Raw genomic sequence first — 15,599 nt, 5'->3', positions numbered from 1 at the left:
AAGCATCAGTCAATAGGCTAGGCACATAACTACTCGAAGGTCTATATACGTCTCTAATTTTCAGAAGTCTTACTTCCTAGTCTGGGCAATCGAAGCCGCGAGTGCAGCACTAACATGATAGTGCCCCAAACAGCCGCAGAAAGAAATGTTACACGAAGAGCCAAAGCATATGCTCCGACGACTGTTCCATCATCAGCACCTCATCATGATAACAGGGGGTCAGTATAAAAGTGAACTAACCTTGTCGTTGATGGAACGGATCCAAGTCGGCTATGGCACGGATGGACTTGCGCACGAGACCGATGATTTCTGCTTTGTCCGAGCCCGTCACCTTATTTTCAAGTTCATAGAGCAGGGTATTCTGCAAGATCCAGCTGCTGATCGACACACCCATCACGGAGCCTAGATTGCGCGCGAGACCTAGGGTGGTAGTAGTAACAGCCTGCTCGTCTTGTTCACTGGTGGCCAGGATGGAAACCATCAGGCTTGGGAAGGCGAACCCTTGGCCGAGACTGGAGAACGAGACGCATATCATAGCGAGAGCGTCGGGAGTGGTGATACTCATCAAAGCAGCAGCACACCCTCCGATGACCATGCTGATACCACCAATGATGATGGTTGGTTTCAGGCGTTTCGACCAGGTAATCAGGAATCCAGTACCGACACTAGAAGCAGTCACGGCAATAGCTGCAGCCAGCAGGCGTAGCCCCGAGTCGGTGGGGGTAGCAAGCTTGACGGCCTGGAAATACAATGGAGCATTGAACATCATCGTGTTGACCGAGACTGATCCGAAGAAGTTGCCAAATATAATACTGGCTCGAGGATCCTTGGTCAGTAGTTCCACAGGAAGCACGGCGCGAGGCACATGGCGCTCATATCGCACGAGTATGATAGCCAAGATAACCGCCGCGACCAGTGAGGATATCACCAGGGGATGAGTCCAGGGGAAGATATTTCCTCCTAAGTTCAAACCCATGATCAACGCGGTAACAGCTGAGACCAAGAAGAATGATCCGGTCAAGTCGACATTGCGAATCACTTGTCTAACTGTCATGCGCTCCGACCCAACCAACTTAATTCCAAGCTCTGCTGGAATGGTCACAGCAGAAACAATAAAGTAAACGAAAATGAATGGCAGTTGAATGAGAAATGCACCACGCCAGCCAATTCGGTCACAGAGAAGGCCACCGAAGGTCAGACCAGTACAGCTTCCGATGCCGAGACTCAAGTTGATGTATGACTGGTAGACCCCACGGTACTCGAGACGCACGAGATCACTCGAGATGACTTGGCCCATAGAAAAAACACCACCAGCACCCAATCCACAGAAAGCCCGGGCAGCGATGAAACTGCCGATACTCTGAGCTAGGCCGCACCATGCTGTGGTCACGAAGAACATAAAAATGGAAAACAGGTAAACCGGTTTCCGTCCCAAGGAATCTGAGATGCGCCCGAAAAGGGGCATAAACGCCGTAGATGTGAGAAGAAAGGCGGTTGATAGCCACGATGCTGAATTTGCCGCATGGAAATACGACGTGATCACCGGATAGCTTGACGCCATTAATGTGGAGTCGAAGAACCCGATCACGTAGCCGAGCAAGATGCCAGAAAAGATCACCCAGAACTGCGAGGGGGATACGCCGATGAATTGGGAGGCATAATCTGATTCTTTCTTGAAAGGCAAGTGCCTATCATGAGCAGAGACATTGCTTTTTCTCCGCGAGCCTGCGGAGGGATATCGCTCCAGGCTCGGCTCGATGTCCAGACTCGGTTGCGCCGAACTGACTTGGGTCAAGACTGGAAATGTAATTTCATTCTCGGCTTCGCTACTTGATGAGCCTGTTTCCACATCATTCGCATGGTTTATCACACTGCGATAGGATGTGCTTTGGTAGGTGGGAGATTCTCGCAGAAGCGGAGTTCCCTCAGACAGATCGGGGCCAGACATGTTGCTGGCCTCCTCCGACACCTATAGTCAGGGCAGATTGGCCGGCGGCTGTCTCAGGTCAGCTATGCAGGAGTAGGTAGCTATAGCGAGCCAGAAATCCCCGCAAGGAGGTGATTTGCCGGTTATCGAGTCCCTGCGAACAAAAGCAGAAGAGTGTTGAGTAGAAGAGAAGAGAAAAATGCGGCTGAGGGAGAAATGACTCTTCAACGCTAAAAGTACCGAGTCGACCCCACCATGCAGAATTTCGAGGCCAGAAGAGCAGATCAAGGATCGGCTGTCAGAATTCATGCAGATGCGCAATGATCGATATGCAGACGCATCGACCATGCGGAATATGACTAGGATCTCGGCAATCTGTAAGTGGCAAAAGGTCAAAAAGGTGAGCCGGCAACGACGATAACCTTACAAAGTTTATGTGGATCTCCGCTACGATGCACCGACCTCGGCAGCTTTGGTCTCTTCTATTTATTTTGGTTATATTTGCGACTTGCATTCTCCAGCTAGCGATTTAATCTGCGATCGACTGCATACTCCTGCGTACTGCATGCATCCTTGAAGGGCGCGCTGTACCTCCTATAAGTCAACAAGTAACCCTGCAAGTCTCTAGCCACGCCGCGGAATTATGCGCCCTCCACTGCGGATCGCGGTCTTGGAGTGTGATACCCCGCTCCCCCCATGCCGACGCTCGTTACAAAGGATATGGAGGAGTCTTTGCTGCTCTATTGAAATCTAGTGCGAAGACTCTCGGTCTGCCTGACCGTCTAGATCCGGGAATCGATCTCCAGATCTCGAGATGGGACATTGTGAGCGGGACTGAATACCCGCGGCTGGAGGAGATCGATGCCGTGCTTCTAAGTGGCTCAAGTTCGTTCTCGAGGATCATCAGCAGTTGAAATAGAAAGGAAAGAGGCTAATGCTGGGATATTATAGGGTATAATTCATATGAAGATGTACCATGGATCAACCGTCTCGTGGAATACACCCAGGCCGTTCTGGCCCAAGATCGTGTTCGCTTGCTTGGAATCTGCTTCGGCCACCAGATCGTGGGACGTGCCCTCGGTGCCCAGGTCGGTCGCAACGATCGGGGCTGGGAGATTGCAGTATGTGATGTGGACTTGACAGCCAAAGGAAAAAAGCTATTTGGAATGGACAAGCTTGTAAGTATCTCGATATATCAGGGGCATCCAGCTCATGACATCAAGCTAACTGCTCCCCACAGCGTATCCAGCAAATGCACCAGGACATTGTCTTCGAGTGCCCTCCGCAGGCCACTCTCCTCGGCTCCTCGCCACGCTGCGCTGTCCAGGGCATGTACTCCCCTCGCCGGTTCATCACCGTTCAAGGACATCCCGAGTTCAATGAGGAGATTGAAATTGAAATCATCAAGAACCGAACCGAGGTAGGCTTTTTCAGTGAGAACCAAGCACAGGAGGGTCTAAGCAGGGTTGGAAATGAGCACGATGGTATTTCTATGGGCGCAACCTTCCTCAGGTTCCTGCTGGAAGCTTAATTGCGGGTTGATCAGTTCGTATGGAGGGTGTATATACAGAAGGCGAGTTGCATATAGCTACCAATTACATGTAGAGGATGAAAGCAGGGAAGATACCGGTTCATTGATAGTAAGCTAGTGCTTCTATGCATAGTAGAGCTTCATTATGTGACTTCCCATTGGAGTACAACGGAATATTTCATTCTTGCAGAATAAAAGCGCAAGGAAAATCATGCTAACAGACGTGGTACATACAACTCAATGACCGCATCAGGGCGAGGAGGTACACTACAACCAGTCCGTGGTAATCCCCCTTGTATTATTCTATTCGTAAATTCTTTTTACAAATCTACAAGTGAGAGAAGAGACGGTTGAAGAGAAATCCGGCCACCCTGAGGTGGAACATGGGATCTTTCGAAATTATAAAGCACAAGGTCGTCAACGTGCTTCTATGCACACTGGTGGATAGAACCCTGCGCTGACACCCGCGATGACATCTAGCTAGAATTGAAAACCCCGGCACTTCGCCACGCCATATGCATTCATGAGCCCGTTTGAGGAGTGCACCAGGCACTACCTCCCATGCATACAAACAAAAAACAAACGCCTCCCCAACCTGACCCCCTTGTAGCGTGTGGGTCATGTATGAGCGCATAGAGCAATGAAAAAAGGATCACATATCACAAAATTCACATAAGAACGCCATCGCAATGCAGACTTGAATCGCTGAAAATTTTGAGAGAAATCCATAGCGAAAGCACATGGAGTAGTAAACCGAAAGAGCGGAAGGACACTAGGATACTTGCCCTTCAAGCCGCTCGAGGCTTTGAAAGGCGGCCACTGCGCCGAGGACCTTTAGGTGTGGCTGCCACCGGTTGATTTGGGCTGGCCTTGTCCTCTATCTGGGCGGCTTCGGCCTTTTCGACCTTGTTCGCACTCCCTGCTCCTTTAGCGCCTGGTTCCACATGCAAGTTGAGCGAGACGAACTCATTTTGGTCATCTCGGAAGGAAATCCCAACGCCCAGGGTCAGATTTGAAACCATGCGCTTCTTGTTGCGAGTCCGTCGGGCAGTCGGGGCTTGCCCATCGGACTCATCACTGTCGTCGGCAGAACGCTTGCTACCGACGCTGTACGGGGAGGACTCCCGTGACGCCTGGAGATTGGGCTTGAAATTGGGCCCTGGAATCGACACCTTTTCTGAGGGTACCTCGTCCTTTTCGCCGAGGAGAGCGGCAAATGCTCGGTCGATATCGCCGCGACATTTTTCGAGCATTTTGACGATAGTAATACGATCGTAGCGCCCTCCTAGGCCGTCCTGGATCGTCTTGATGTCCCAGGGCGGAAAGACGTCCACGGCCACGTCGGCGGCCTTGGTTGTAAGATCACTAGGAGATGGCCCGTGATCGGAAACTGAGGTCTCAGTTTCAACTTTCTCAACCTTCTCCGACTCAGAAGATGGGGAGGATGACAAAGGAGGCGTCATCAGTTTGGATTCAGAAGCCTGGTCTTTTGAATCAGGAATGAGAGATTCTTCCTTCTTCGAGTCGGGGGATGGTGAGGAGGTTGAGGGAGGTGTGATAGGCTTGACGTCGAGGGCCTGATCTTCTGAATGAGGAATGAGGGTTTCTTTCATTTCCTCTTTAGCCTCCGAGGAAGCCCGCTCAAGGGCTTGCGGTTGTGCCACAGCAAGCAGGCCCTTGTGGGTGCCGGTTAGTGGTCGCACGGACGAATAGTGCCGGAAGTTCTGTGCCAATTAGTTTAAAGATTCACTGTCAGAAGGAAAGTACCATGAACATACGTGAAACGCAACATGAACCACGTCTCGGGGTTCATCATATGGAGCGTTCACATCTCGGAAAGTCTGAACGCCCTCCAAGGTGTAGACGTTGATATCGACCATGTACACCTGGCAAAAAGCCTGGAGTTGCTCCGAACCTCCCCATTCGCCATTCTTGCGGGTAGTGGCCACCCATTCAGCAAACCGGCGTTCAGTTTCTTCCTCTGATGGCACGGCCAGTTCAGCCGAACGAGTTCCGTAGGCCGATGCAGCTGCCCGCTTCGTGCGGCGACGCTCGCCGCCTTCCACCACGACAAACTGAACGAAGTACTCCTTGTTCTTGGTCATTTGGTCGGCGAGGGCCTGCCGAATCTCATGGCCATGTTCGAAATCTCCGTAAAGTTGGTCGGAAAGGGAGTAATACATGCAGTTTCCTGTGAGATGACGCGTTAGAAATGTTCTAGATTGGGGCTGAACAGCTTGTTCGTGACCGCAGTAAGCTGTGCAAATCAACTTGAATGCTTTCCTTACCATCGCCTTTAGTTGGATATGCAAACAGCCCGCGTTCCTTCAGGCTCGGCATCTGGAGATATTCCTCCCAGTTAGAGGGATCAACACTGTCATCACGATCCATGATTGAATGCGTCCGCTGTGCCAGCAGCGGCGCCTGGAACGATGAGGGTGAACAACGGTTGGGTGCTGTGGAATTGAGGAATTGGTGGCCGTGTGTCGTAAGTATGGGCACGATTCTGCCACCGTGTGTGAGGGTAGACATGATGAAAAAGGAGCCCTGCTCGGGTCGAGTCCGTCATTTAAAAAGGGTGGATGGGAGGACACTGAGGCAGAAGCTGGAGGAGCAAGATAGGCAAAAGAAAACTGAAGTAGTAGGCAACGAACAGCCCGCAGAGTGAAGCAGGCCCTGCGGGTGCGATGGAATAGAAAAAGGAATGGAATTGATTGTCCAGCGATGACTTGCCGAGTTTGGGGCGGTGAGGCCGCTGCCTTGCGATGATTGGGTCACACGTGAGTCCTTGCCTACTATGACATCGCTGACTGGAGCTAAACAAAGAAGGGCTTTGAATCTTTTCAATGGCCCAATTCTTCTTGGTGATAGAATATTTTAGGCAGAGATAGGTTGTGCAGCTTGTCTGACTCCCATATTCACCAGGTACTCACTCAATTGAGCTGATTTGCGGCATCGAGTTGCAGATGTGATTCATTGCATTCTAGGGATATGGTGGACCCCTAGATGGATACCCGCGGGACTTTACGGAGAAGGCGCTCTGCTGAACAAGAGTGACCAGCTGCAATTAAGAGGTATGGAACTTGATATGAAGGTCAGTTTCAATTATGGAAGGAGGAATGTCCATTCCAGCTCCAAGTGTATGCCCTCGCTTCTCCTCATGCTCTAGGTAACCCATCGCAAGGGTCTTGAAAATGCGGAGGCGTACGGAAGTTTGTTTTGAGGCTGTTCTCCTCCGCGTCTCCACCAGGAAAACTTTGGCGCGTTTCTTGTTTCTAATCGCTGCCATTGGCCTGACGCCACACCGCCTCATCGGCCGCCACCCCAAATAGCAGTTGAGATACAATGGCCATACGTCCAAATACTCCGAGTCCTTTAGACTGAAACCGAGGGGACTGAGAAAACGTCTGTACATGGTCCAGATGAGAATTTGGGAAATAGGATAGATGGGTAACTTGCACGGGTCTTATAGAAGATAATACAGTCAATATCGAAATCCATCGAGATTCGACACGGCATATTGGAAGAGGTTCAAAATCACATTTTTCAAGTCGATTGACATGTTGAAACTGCCTAGATGTAGTATTTACTCCATACTTGATCAAGGTACCTAGTACTGCATTCTGAAAAGATCAATCGCCTCAACCAAGTGTTGATGCAGTGTGGTGGTGCTTTACCCCGACGCCCTCCATTTCTCTTATCAAATCGATTGTGGATACAGTAACCGTTGCGGAGACTATTTACTCCTCACCCCGCTCTACTTTGCTCTCGTGTTCACTTCGCTGCTCTTTGAGTCACCTGTATCCCTCCGTGTTCGTTTTAATCGGACATAGTTCTGATTACATTGCAAGATCTGTCTACAATCAAAGGGAGAATTACCAGACAACCATGCCTAACAAGATTGTTGTTCTGGGGTAAGATCCGTCCTTTCATGCTGCCGAGGTACAGCGAGCATCTCCATGTCCGAACCTCGAACTGACATCTCCCAGGGCTGGAGTCTCAGGCCTGACAACGGCCTACTTGCTGTCACAGGATCCTGACAACCAGATCACAGTGCTTGCAAAGCATATGCCAGGCGATTATGACATTGAATATGCTTCCCCATGGGCAGGCGCCAACTACATGCCGTATGGTCAATGCATATCTCCCTGTTGCGCCTATCGACTAAGTTCTATATGCCTTTAGGGTCGGGAAGCAAGGAAGCAATCACCACGCATGGGAACGAGATACCTGGCCAGCACTCAAGGAGATCACTGAGAAATACCCCGAGGCCGGCATCCACTTCCTTGGTATGACCCCCAACACCATAGAGATCAATGAACATGCCCTTATCATTTCCTCAGATGCTATTATCTATAACCGAAAGAAAGACCAGGAATCGGCCACTGGCAAGTGGTTCTCGGAATTGGTGCAGCCGAACCCCTGGTACAAGGATGTGGTACCGGATGTATGCTCAATCCCAGATCCCAGATGTCTTCCATGAGCCACCAAACTGACAAAACCCATCAGTTCAGAGACATTCCGGAGAGCCAACTAGCATCTGAAATTGACAACGGCCAAATCTTCACTTCTGTCTGCATCAACACTGCGGTCTATCTCCCATGGCTAGTTGGCCAGTGCACCAAGAACGGCGCAGTCTTCAAACGAGCCGTTTTCAAGCACATCGCCGACGCCGCAGATGCGCACCACTCGGGTCAAAAGGCGGATGTCATCGTGAACTGCACGGGTCTCTCGTCCAAGTTCCTGGGTGGCGTTCTCGATGAGAACCTTCTTCCCGCCCGGGGCCAGATTGTCGTTGTTCGCAATGACCCGGGCCCCATGATCGGTCTGTCCGGAACAGACGATGGCGAAGATGAGGCATTGTACATCATGACACGTGCCGCAGGTAAGATCGATCCTCGGAACCTTGGCAAGTCACTTGTAGCTGCTCACACTATCTAGGCGGTGGCACCATTCTTGGTGGCTCTTACCAAAAGCACAACTGGGACCCTCTACCCGACCCAAACCTCGCTAACCGAATTATGAAACGCGCGATTGCGATTGCGCCGCAGCTCGTCAAGGAGGGTCAAGGAATCGAGGGTCTGGATATTATTCGCCATGGTGTTGGCCTGCGACCTCTGCGAGAGGGTGGCCCTCGCGTTGAGAAGGATGAGGTAGCTGGAGTCAAGATCGTTCATAACTACGGTCATGGCGGGTTTGGATATCAGGCTTCATTTGGATGTGCGGGAACTGCCGTTTCCTTGGTTAAGCAGGTGCTGCAGAACAAGACTCGGGCTAAGCTTTGAGCGACCTTGACGGTCATTACATCCGCCAGAACAATGCATCTACATGAAATCCATGTCTAGATAGATTGGTATGCTACTTTTCACGTTTTAGACAATGTCAAAAACCGAGATCCTTGGTTGTAGGGATTTGGAAGAGTGACGTCAATATGACCAGAGGCGAATATAGTCTTCTAGCACCATATCAATCTTGATGATCCCTGCAGCAACTGAATTCTCACGCAACATCCTGCACGTTACTAAGGTACTCAGAACACAATGCCTGAATATCGTCAACAGAATTTCGACGACGAGATCGAGATGGTTACCAATTCCTACGGTAGCCTACCACTATCTCACACTCCGATGGCTGAGGATTTAAGGACAAAGCCAACCCCAGATACCGTGCTCGCCATGGTAATAGACGCCCTGGTAAAATCAAGACCGATTTCACACGAGTTGTCCCAGTCGACAGTCGCCGGATTGATCGAGAACGAGTATCACAACATCGACAAACTTTCAGGAACCTCATGGGAGGAACGAACCGATTTATTGAGCCAAGTCGGATATAACCGGTATCGCGAGCAGTGTGCCACGAATTTAGGTAATCTATCTGATTTTGTTTTGGCAAGATATGGTACGAAGTTCTTGTGTCGACATCTTCTCTGTTCTACGAGTTCCAAGTACTAATACCAAACCCTTAGATGGCGACCTCAACAACCTACTCGAGGCCGCTCATGAGAACCGCGAGGAAGTTCGATCCCGCATCAAAGAGATCAAGGGAGTAGGTGACCTGGGAGTAGAATTGTTCTTAGATAATGTTCAAAGTGTGTGGCCGTCCATGGCTCCCTTTGTCGATTCCCGGAGTCTTCATACGGCTGAGGAAATTGGACTAGGAAATGACGTACAGGCGATATATGCTCATCTGCAGAAGGATCCTGTGAGGATGAGTAAATTTGCTAATGGGTTGTCGGAGATTCGATTGGAGCATAAGCAGCATGAGATTGAGGAGATGTAAGAGGTCTAGCTAGGTAGCTTGGAGACTATGCTTCGAGTCTGTATAGTACTGAAGAATAACAAAACTACTTTCAATGGGAGGAGGGGAGGAGGAGTAAATGTGTGTATAAAATGAGCACATATCAAACTCTATCTGTCTATTCTTAAAATCATGGCTATCATATCAATCAGTCCTCCTTAGCCTCCGGCAAATGAAAAGCCCATCAACTTCCCTTCCTGGAGCTTGGCCACGCCAACAAGGGCCCAAAGCGGCTTAGCACCTCCGTTGCGCCCCATGGCCCCTCACGTGACACGTCAGCGGCGTCGCTGTCTCGCCCGTAAGCCTGCTGATTCAGCCAATTGCGGCTTGGCGACCCGCTGCTTGCGACAACGAAGCAGCTCACTTGCGCTCCACGCTTTCATTTCTCTCTCCATCAGCCCCCCTGTTCTGCTTCAAACCAAGCCTTCTCAAAAGCGCATTGCTTCTTGGCTTCTCTGCATCAAACCGAATATCTTGTACGTCGCTCCCTTTGACTCCTGTTCGTCCCCACAGCGAGCTGGAACGAGCTGAAGCCTCCTGGCGCTCCGTTCCCCCCGGAACTCGAGTCCACAGCTACTACCGAGCGCTGGGACCATTGCTGGACAACTAAAGTGAAACAATTGTCGCGAGAGTGCCGGATAAACTAACAAAGCAACTAGTGATACTCCTCCGAACTATTCTACCTCGCACGCTCCTCCTGTCCTCCGTTGTCTGTTACCTAGTGGCTGGGACGACTCCTTTGACCTTGTGGCCCCGAGAATTGCTTGCATTTGAGTGGAAATAACGTCAAACGTCATCAAAATGGACTTCTCTAACATCTTGTATGTTTTCGCCGTTATTGCCGTTCCCCGGATCCCATCTGGTTTTCTCAGGCGGAGGTGGTGAGTTCAAGCTAATCCATGTGTCTAGCCGGCTCGTCAACATCGCGGTGGGTGTGGTTATGGTGCTGGGTGGTATCAGCCAGTTCTTCCCGCCATCCATGAGCTCCGTCATCGTCGGCGCATACGTGATTGTCTTCGGTCTGAGTAAGTCTTGTCGTTGTTCCTGGCCCCTCGCTCCCCAGTGCCTTTGACCAAGCTGCTAACCTTGACTTCCAGTTGTTGCCGGTCTGGAATTCCTCCCCAATGTCCCCGATTACGCCTACCGCTACGCTTCGTTCCTCTTCTCCTTCCTGGGCCGTGGTATCTGTAAGTTAAGCCATTCGAACCATGGACTTCCTTTGAAAGCCCTGCCTATGATTGCATGGGATGTCAACTGATCCTGTCCCAGTCTACATCTTCGTCGGCAGCATCATCCTACACGGCCACGTCCTGCGCGAGATTGCCGCTTCGATTGTCGGAATCACCGGTCTTGCCTACCTGGTTCTGGAGTTCATTCCGTCCATTGAGCCCCCTTCCAACATGCGCGAGTCCGACCAGGGCTGGGGTGCTGAGCAGGTCTAAATTCAAGACCGCAATCTGACTTGATCTGGTTTGATCTGATGTGATTGGTGGTGCATCCGAGCGGATGAACCTCCGAGCACTGCATCAGAGCTCATACTGATTGGACTCTATGCAGTGGAAGAGGTGGTCTTGCGCTGCCTTGACCTCGTTCGTGATGCATGACTTGCTCGTGGATAAGTTTTTTTATTCTGCGATGTGATATACGATGAACGACGAGAGCGATGACGTGTGAGCCCCTTTCGGTGGAATGGTGGATGTGACTGATTAATGGTTCCTGGATGCCTTGGTGCCTTGGTGCCTTGTCCTGGCCTCAGCCTCACCATAACTCCATTTGAAGGATTTGCACGTCATTGCGAGAAGCTGAGAATATTTAGTGTTACACTTTCCCCCTTTTTTTTTTTTTTTTCTTTCTTTTGCTATGAATTGCCATTTCCTTTTCTTGTGATACCTGTGGATGAGAAGTCATGGACAGATTCTGTACTATAAGTTCTCTTTTGAAGGGTCGCCTCGACCTGACTCGGGCACGCAGGGAAACGTGTTTATGAATGGAGAGTTCTGGGTCTATGATTGGCTGATTCTGGAAGTTGTCACCGTAAGGGTAATCATCGTCGCAGTAGTAGTGAGGGAATGATCATTCTCCAGAGAATGATGAATTGCCTGACCAGAGTACCAAGTCCGCACGACGACTGTCGTAGGTAACCAGGAATTATCGGAGACTTGATCGTTTGATGTGTTGTCCCGTCGGTCGGGATTAGTGTCAATGTAAAGTTTGTCACTTTTTTTCTTTTCTTTTTCCCTCTCTTTGTTTCTTCTCGGTCTGAGGTATGACCGGAGGAGTCCGACCAGGATACGGAGGAGTGACATTCCCGAAGGCTGTGAGAGGCTCGAGCGGATTTACAGAAACGAGTCACAACGAGTAACGACGAGTAACGAGGGTCCAATTACTAACGAATACCGGGCCTCCTGGCGCGGGCGGGGACTGGTCGACCCTGACTAAGCCACGATGACTAAGGATCCGTTCGCCAGGAGTCCGCCACTGCCGCCCAACGAGAGGCGAATGATTGCTGCTGACCGGCTGGCGCGGGCCTCCTCCACCAATCAGCCGAGCGGCAAATCTGCTTGCCCGAGCAAAAAAACCCGCCCACGCCTCTCTTGGGAAGGTGGTTTCCTTCTGATTCGCCCCTAAACTTCATCAGGCCTACGGTGGAGCCCGCGCAACATTGTGATCTGGGGGAAAGTCAAGGTCCAAGAAAAAAAACTGGTCGATCGCGAAACAGAGATTTCGTCGGAAGTGTCCTGACGAGAGTTGGATAACCTGATACCCGTCTCAAAAAGTCCACATGTTACGATGCACTGTATTACAGGGAGATGCGAAGGGTATGGGAGAGACCCGAAAGAACGAGAGACCCAAGAGATTAGATGAGATAGCGATCCTCGGCACTGGGCGATTAGACCGATAGATTGATAGCCTCGTCGATCTGTCCCCCCTTCGTAGATCGATAACCTCCTTGCCCGTCATCCCTGGGCCTTGTGGTTTCCCTGACGGTCGATAAGCGAATTTCCTCATTCTTCCTTGGACCTTCGTCTCTTCTCTTCCTCCCCTCTGTACAGAGTACACCTTTCACCTTTCACCTTGGCTGAGCACATCACCTCGCACCACGCCATCTGCCCACCTCCTCCTTATCTTCTTCTCTTTCGCCCTCCTCTTTCTCCTCTACCTTCCGCTACTCTCTCTTCCCTCCTTCCCCCTCTCAAACTGTGATCAACATCGTGCAGGCCCCTAGCGAACTTGGCTCCAATCCTAGTCCTCTTTAGCTTTGTCGACCAGCGCGACCCCGAGAGGCCCTTTCTCTTCTTCCAGATAGTCCAACGGGGCGTTCCTGTTGAGCTGTCAGCTGTCGCGTCCATCACCTGACCGTCCCAGACCACTCGCCACACTCTTTTTTTTTTTTTTTTGATATCGACCTGCGGCGGTCTCCTTTCGACCCAGACGCCCACGCCGATCGCCGTGATTATCGGCCTGTCACTCCATCGCTGGTTCCTGCGCTTCCTCCTGCTACCATCCCCCGTCACCTACCTCCCTGGAACCCCATTTCGTTTTCTGATCCCCCTTTGATAGTCATCTATCTGCTCGCCTGGTCTGCCGCGTTCCAACAGGCCCTGGCCGACATTTAGATATTTGGCTCTTTCGTGGCGTGGGTGATACGGTGAATTCGGCTTTCGACTGTGGTGCGACATCGCCCTCACATCACACCAAGCATACTCCCCCTTCTCCTCGCTTCCGCCGTTTCGTTCCTGAATACTTCTTTTTGAGCGATTCCCTTCCTCTGCCAGCGAGCTATATCTCTCAACACCTCCACCACCTCTCTCCTCCTACGCCTTCGTCTCCTCTTCGTCCACGTCCTCTCTCCGCCTTCCTTCTGGTCCGACGCTCGGCCGATCAACATCCCCCAGCCGGACGACGAGGTGGTTATGTTAAGATCTATTCCACAGATGGAAACGGTACGCTCGTTCCCTCGGGACCCTGGTGCTCCCTCGAAACAACCATCGGCGGAGGATTTGGACGCTGCGCAGCAGCTGATTTCGTCTGCACAGGCGGGTCGCGAACGTTTGGCACAATATGGGAATGGCCCAGGCATTAAAGTCTCGGGAAGCCCTCCTCCTAATAATCATGGACCACCCTCTGCACCGAGCCAATTGATGGATGGCCACTCTAATGACCACCGGGATGGAACGTCTCCCAAGGCTCAAAAGGATACCTCGTTTCTGGGACACTCCTGCAGGTGAGCTACCATCTCGACCCGAGCTTTGCCTGGACTAGACTAATATGAACTGTGTATAGCAATTGCGGGACACAACACACTCCTCTCTGGCGTCGCTCTCCAACGGGAGCTATGATTTGCAACGCCTGTGGCCTCTACTTGAAAGCTCGCAATGTCGCTCGCCCTACGAAACGAAATCGCATGCAGCAAGGTGCGGATGGTGCCGATAAACCAAACGCCCCGGTTGCTTCTCGTCCCGAAGCCACGGGCACCTCAGGAGGTGGTTGCAAGGGTTCCTGCCCGGGAGGCGGAAGTTGCAATGGCACTGGTGGTGCAGAGGGATGCGATGGCTGCCCGGCTTACAACAACCGTATCTACAAGGCTGCGAACCGTGCTCCTTCCGGCGTCGTACAGGGCTCCTGGGGCCGCACTTCGGCTCCTGATACCGAGCCTGCTTCCGTACCTCAAGAAGCGGAGGCACCGGCTAAGCCTACACCTTCTGATGGGGGTTCATCCACGCTGGTTGCCTGTCAAAATTGTGGGACAACGGTCACTCCGCTTTGGCGCCGGGATGAGCATGGACACCCCATCTGCAACGCTTGTGGTACGTCTAGCCTCCCCTCCTGTTTCTTTCATCCGTTTATCAAGCCTATGGCTAACACACAACAGGTCTGTATTACAAGCTTCACGGTTGCTATCGCCCTACCACCATGAAAAAGTCCATCATTAAGCGCCGCAAACGCGTGGTTCCCGCTCTTCGCGATCAATCTCCCACGGCTGCTACTCACTCATCCAACGGTTCATCGGCCTCTCCTGAAGCATCCCCCGCTGCTCTAGCCCAGGATCACCATCGATATATGAGCAATGAGCCCATGGATGGCCCTCGGCAGCTACCATTTGCACCGCCTCCTGTGGACTTTACCGGCTTTCATATCAGCCCTGCCCCCTTGCATCACAACGGACTGCCCATCCTTCTCAATCCGGAGCGATTGGGTCATTCACCGGTCTCTCAATACGGCCGCCGATCTGTGTCTCCAAATATCCTCTCGAAGAAACGCACACTGGCGGAAACCGAGGCGGAAAGTCTTCCTATTCCCACGACCCTGGAATCTGGCTCCAATCAGTTGCCGCCTATTATGACCTCTGCCAACCCCTCGCCTCCAGGCCGCCTGAGTTCAATCTCTTCCATTTTGAATCATGCGGATCCACGCAATGATTCTCCTCTGGGCCGACCCCAGGCCTTCCAACCTCCCATGCAGCCTGCACCATCCCAATCGCAGCAACTTCCCGGCATCTCCTCGTTCTCAGATCCCGCAGCCGAACGCCGCGCTCAACTGGAGCGTGAAGCTGAGCAGATGCGCGAGGCACTGCGGGCCAAGGAACGGGAACTTGCTGCAATGGGCCGTTAATTTTTCCTCCTACTCGATCATTTGTCAGCCATCCTTACCGGCTCCAAAAAATGTGTCCAAGTTGTGACGACAGTAATGAGATTCAAACTACAAAGATTTCCCAGGTTTTCTTTTATTGTTTTATTTCTTCGCGGTGGAGAGGTCTCCACATTGATACACGGCGCAAATACTCGGAGATTTGCACATGATACCACTGAATTGCTTTGCTGGGATGTCATATCCCTGACTGTG

General features: G+C 51.5%; 7 protein-coding genes across 7 annotated transcripts; 5 read left to right on the top strand and 2 right to left on the bottom strand.

Annotated features, from left to right (window-relative positions):
- Positions 1–53: 53 nt before the first annotated feature.
- Positions 54–1,948, bottom strand: N7458_012380 (putative MFS multidrug transporter; the record flags this gene model as incomplete). Its single annotated transcript, XM_056915762.1, has 2 exons — positions 54–181; positions 241–1,948. The coding sequence occupies 2 exons, from the start codon at positions 1,946–1,948 to the stop codon at positions 54–56; spliced, it is 1,836 nt and encodes a 611-aa protein (XP_056760516.1).
- Positions 1,949–2,570: 622 nt separating this feature from the next.
- N7458_012379 (type 1 glutamine amidotransferase) lies at positions 2,571–3,458 on the top strand (the record flags this gene model as incomplete). Its single annotated transcript, XM_056915761.1, has 4 exons — positions 2,571–2,602; positions 2,682–2,812; positions 2,879–3,105; positions 3,168–3,458. 4 exons carry the CDS (start codon positions 2,571–2,573, stop codon positions 3,456–3,458), a joined length of 681 nt encoding a protein of 226 aa, XP_056760515.1.
- A 788-nt stretch (positions 3,459–4,246) lies between these two features.
- Positions 4,247–5,990, bottom strand: N7458_012378 (OTU domain-containing protein; the record flags this gene model as incomplete). The annotated part of the gene is made up of 3 exons (XM_056915760.1): positions 4,247–5,182; positions 5,237–5,649; positions 5,747–5,990. 3 exons carry the CDS (start codon positions 5,988–5,990, stop codon positions 4,247–4,249), a joined length of 1,593 nt encoding a protein of 530 aa, XP_056760514.1.
- A 1,356-nt stretch (positions 5,991–7,346) lies between these two features.
- On the top strand, positions 7,347–8,743 carry N7458_012377 (FAD-dependent oxidoreductase; the record flags this gene model as incomplete). Its single annotated transcript, XM_056915759.1, has 5 exons — positions 7,347–7,372; positions 7,448–7,585; positions 7,644–7,905; positions 7,968–8,343; positions 8,400–8,743. The coding sequence occupies 5 exons, from the start codon at positions 7,347–7,349 to the stop codon at positions 8,741–8,743; spliced, it is 1,146 nt and encodes a 381-aa protein (XP_056760513.1).
- Positions 8,744–8,998: 255 nt separating this feature from the next.
- N7458_012376 (uncharacterized protein) lies at positions 8,999–9,737 on the top strand (the record flags this gene model as incomplete). Its single annotated transcript, XM_056915758.1, has 2 exons — positions 8,999–9,356; positions 9,424–9,737. The coding sequence occupies 2 exons, from the start codon at positions 8,999–9,001 to the stop codon at positions 9,735–9,737; spliced, it is 672 nt and encodes a 223-aa protein (XP_056760512.1).
- An 819-nt stretch (positions 9,738–10,556) lies between these two features.
- On the top strand, positions 10,557–11,197 carry N7458_012375 (TVP15 family protein; the record flags this gene model as incomplete). The annotated part of the gene is made up of 4 exons (XM_056915757.1): positions 10,557–10,576; positions 10,665–10,780; positions 10,853–10,942; positions 11,025–11,197. The coding sequence occupies 4 exons, from the start codon at positions 10,557–10,559 to the stop codon at positions 11,195–11,197; spliced, it is 399 nt and encodes a 132-aa protein (XP_056760511.1).
- Positions 11,198–13,690: 2,493 nt separating this feature from the next.
- sreA (siderophore transcription factor SreA) lies at positions 13,691–15,368 on the top strand (the record flags this gene model as incomplete). Its single annotated transcript, XM_056915756.1, has 3 exons — positions 13,691–13,980; positions 14,040–14,563; positions 14,629–15,368. 3 exons carry the CDS (start codon positions 13,691–13,693, stop codon positions 15,366–15,368), a joined length of 1,554 nt encoding a protein of 517 aa, XP_056760510.1.
- Positions 15,369–15,599: the final 231 nt, after the last annotated feature.

The sequence above is a fragment of the Penicillium daleae genome (genome assembly GCF_028827525.1).
Source record: "Penicillium daleae strain IBT 16125 chromosome Unknown utg000009l_segment0_segment0, whole genome shotgun sequence".
Lineage (NCBI taxonomy): Eukaryota > Fungi > Ascomycota > Eurotiomycetes > Eurotiales > Aspergillaceae > Penicillium > Penicillium daleae.
The sequence above is the reverse complement of the archived record's forward strand: the minus strand, read 5'-3'. Positions and strand labels throughout refer to the sequence as shown.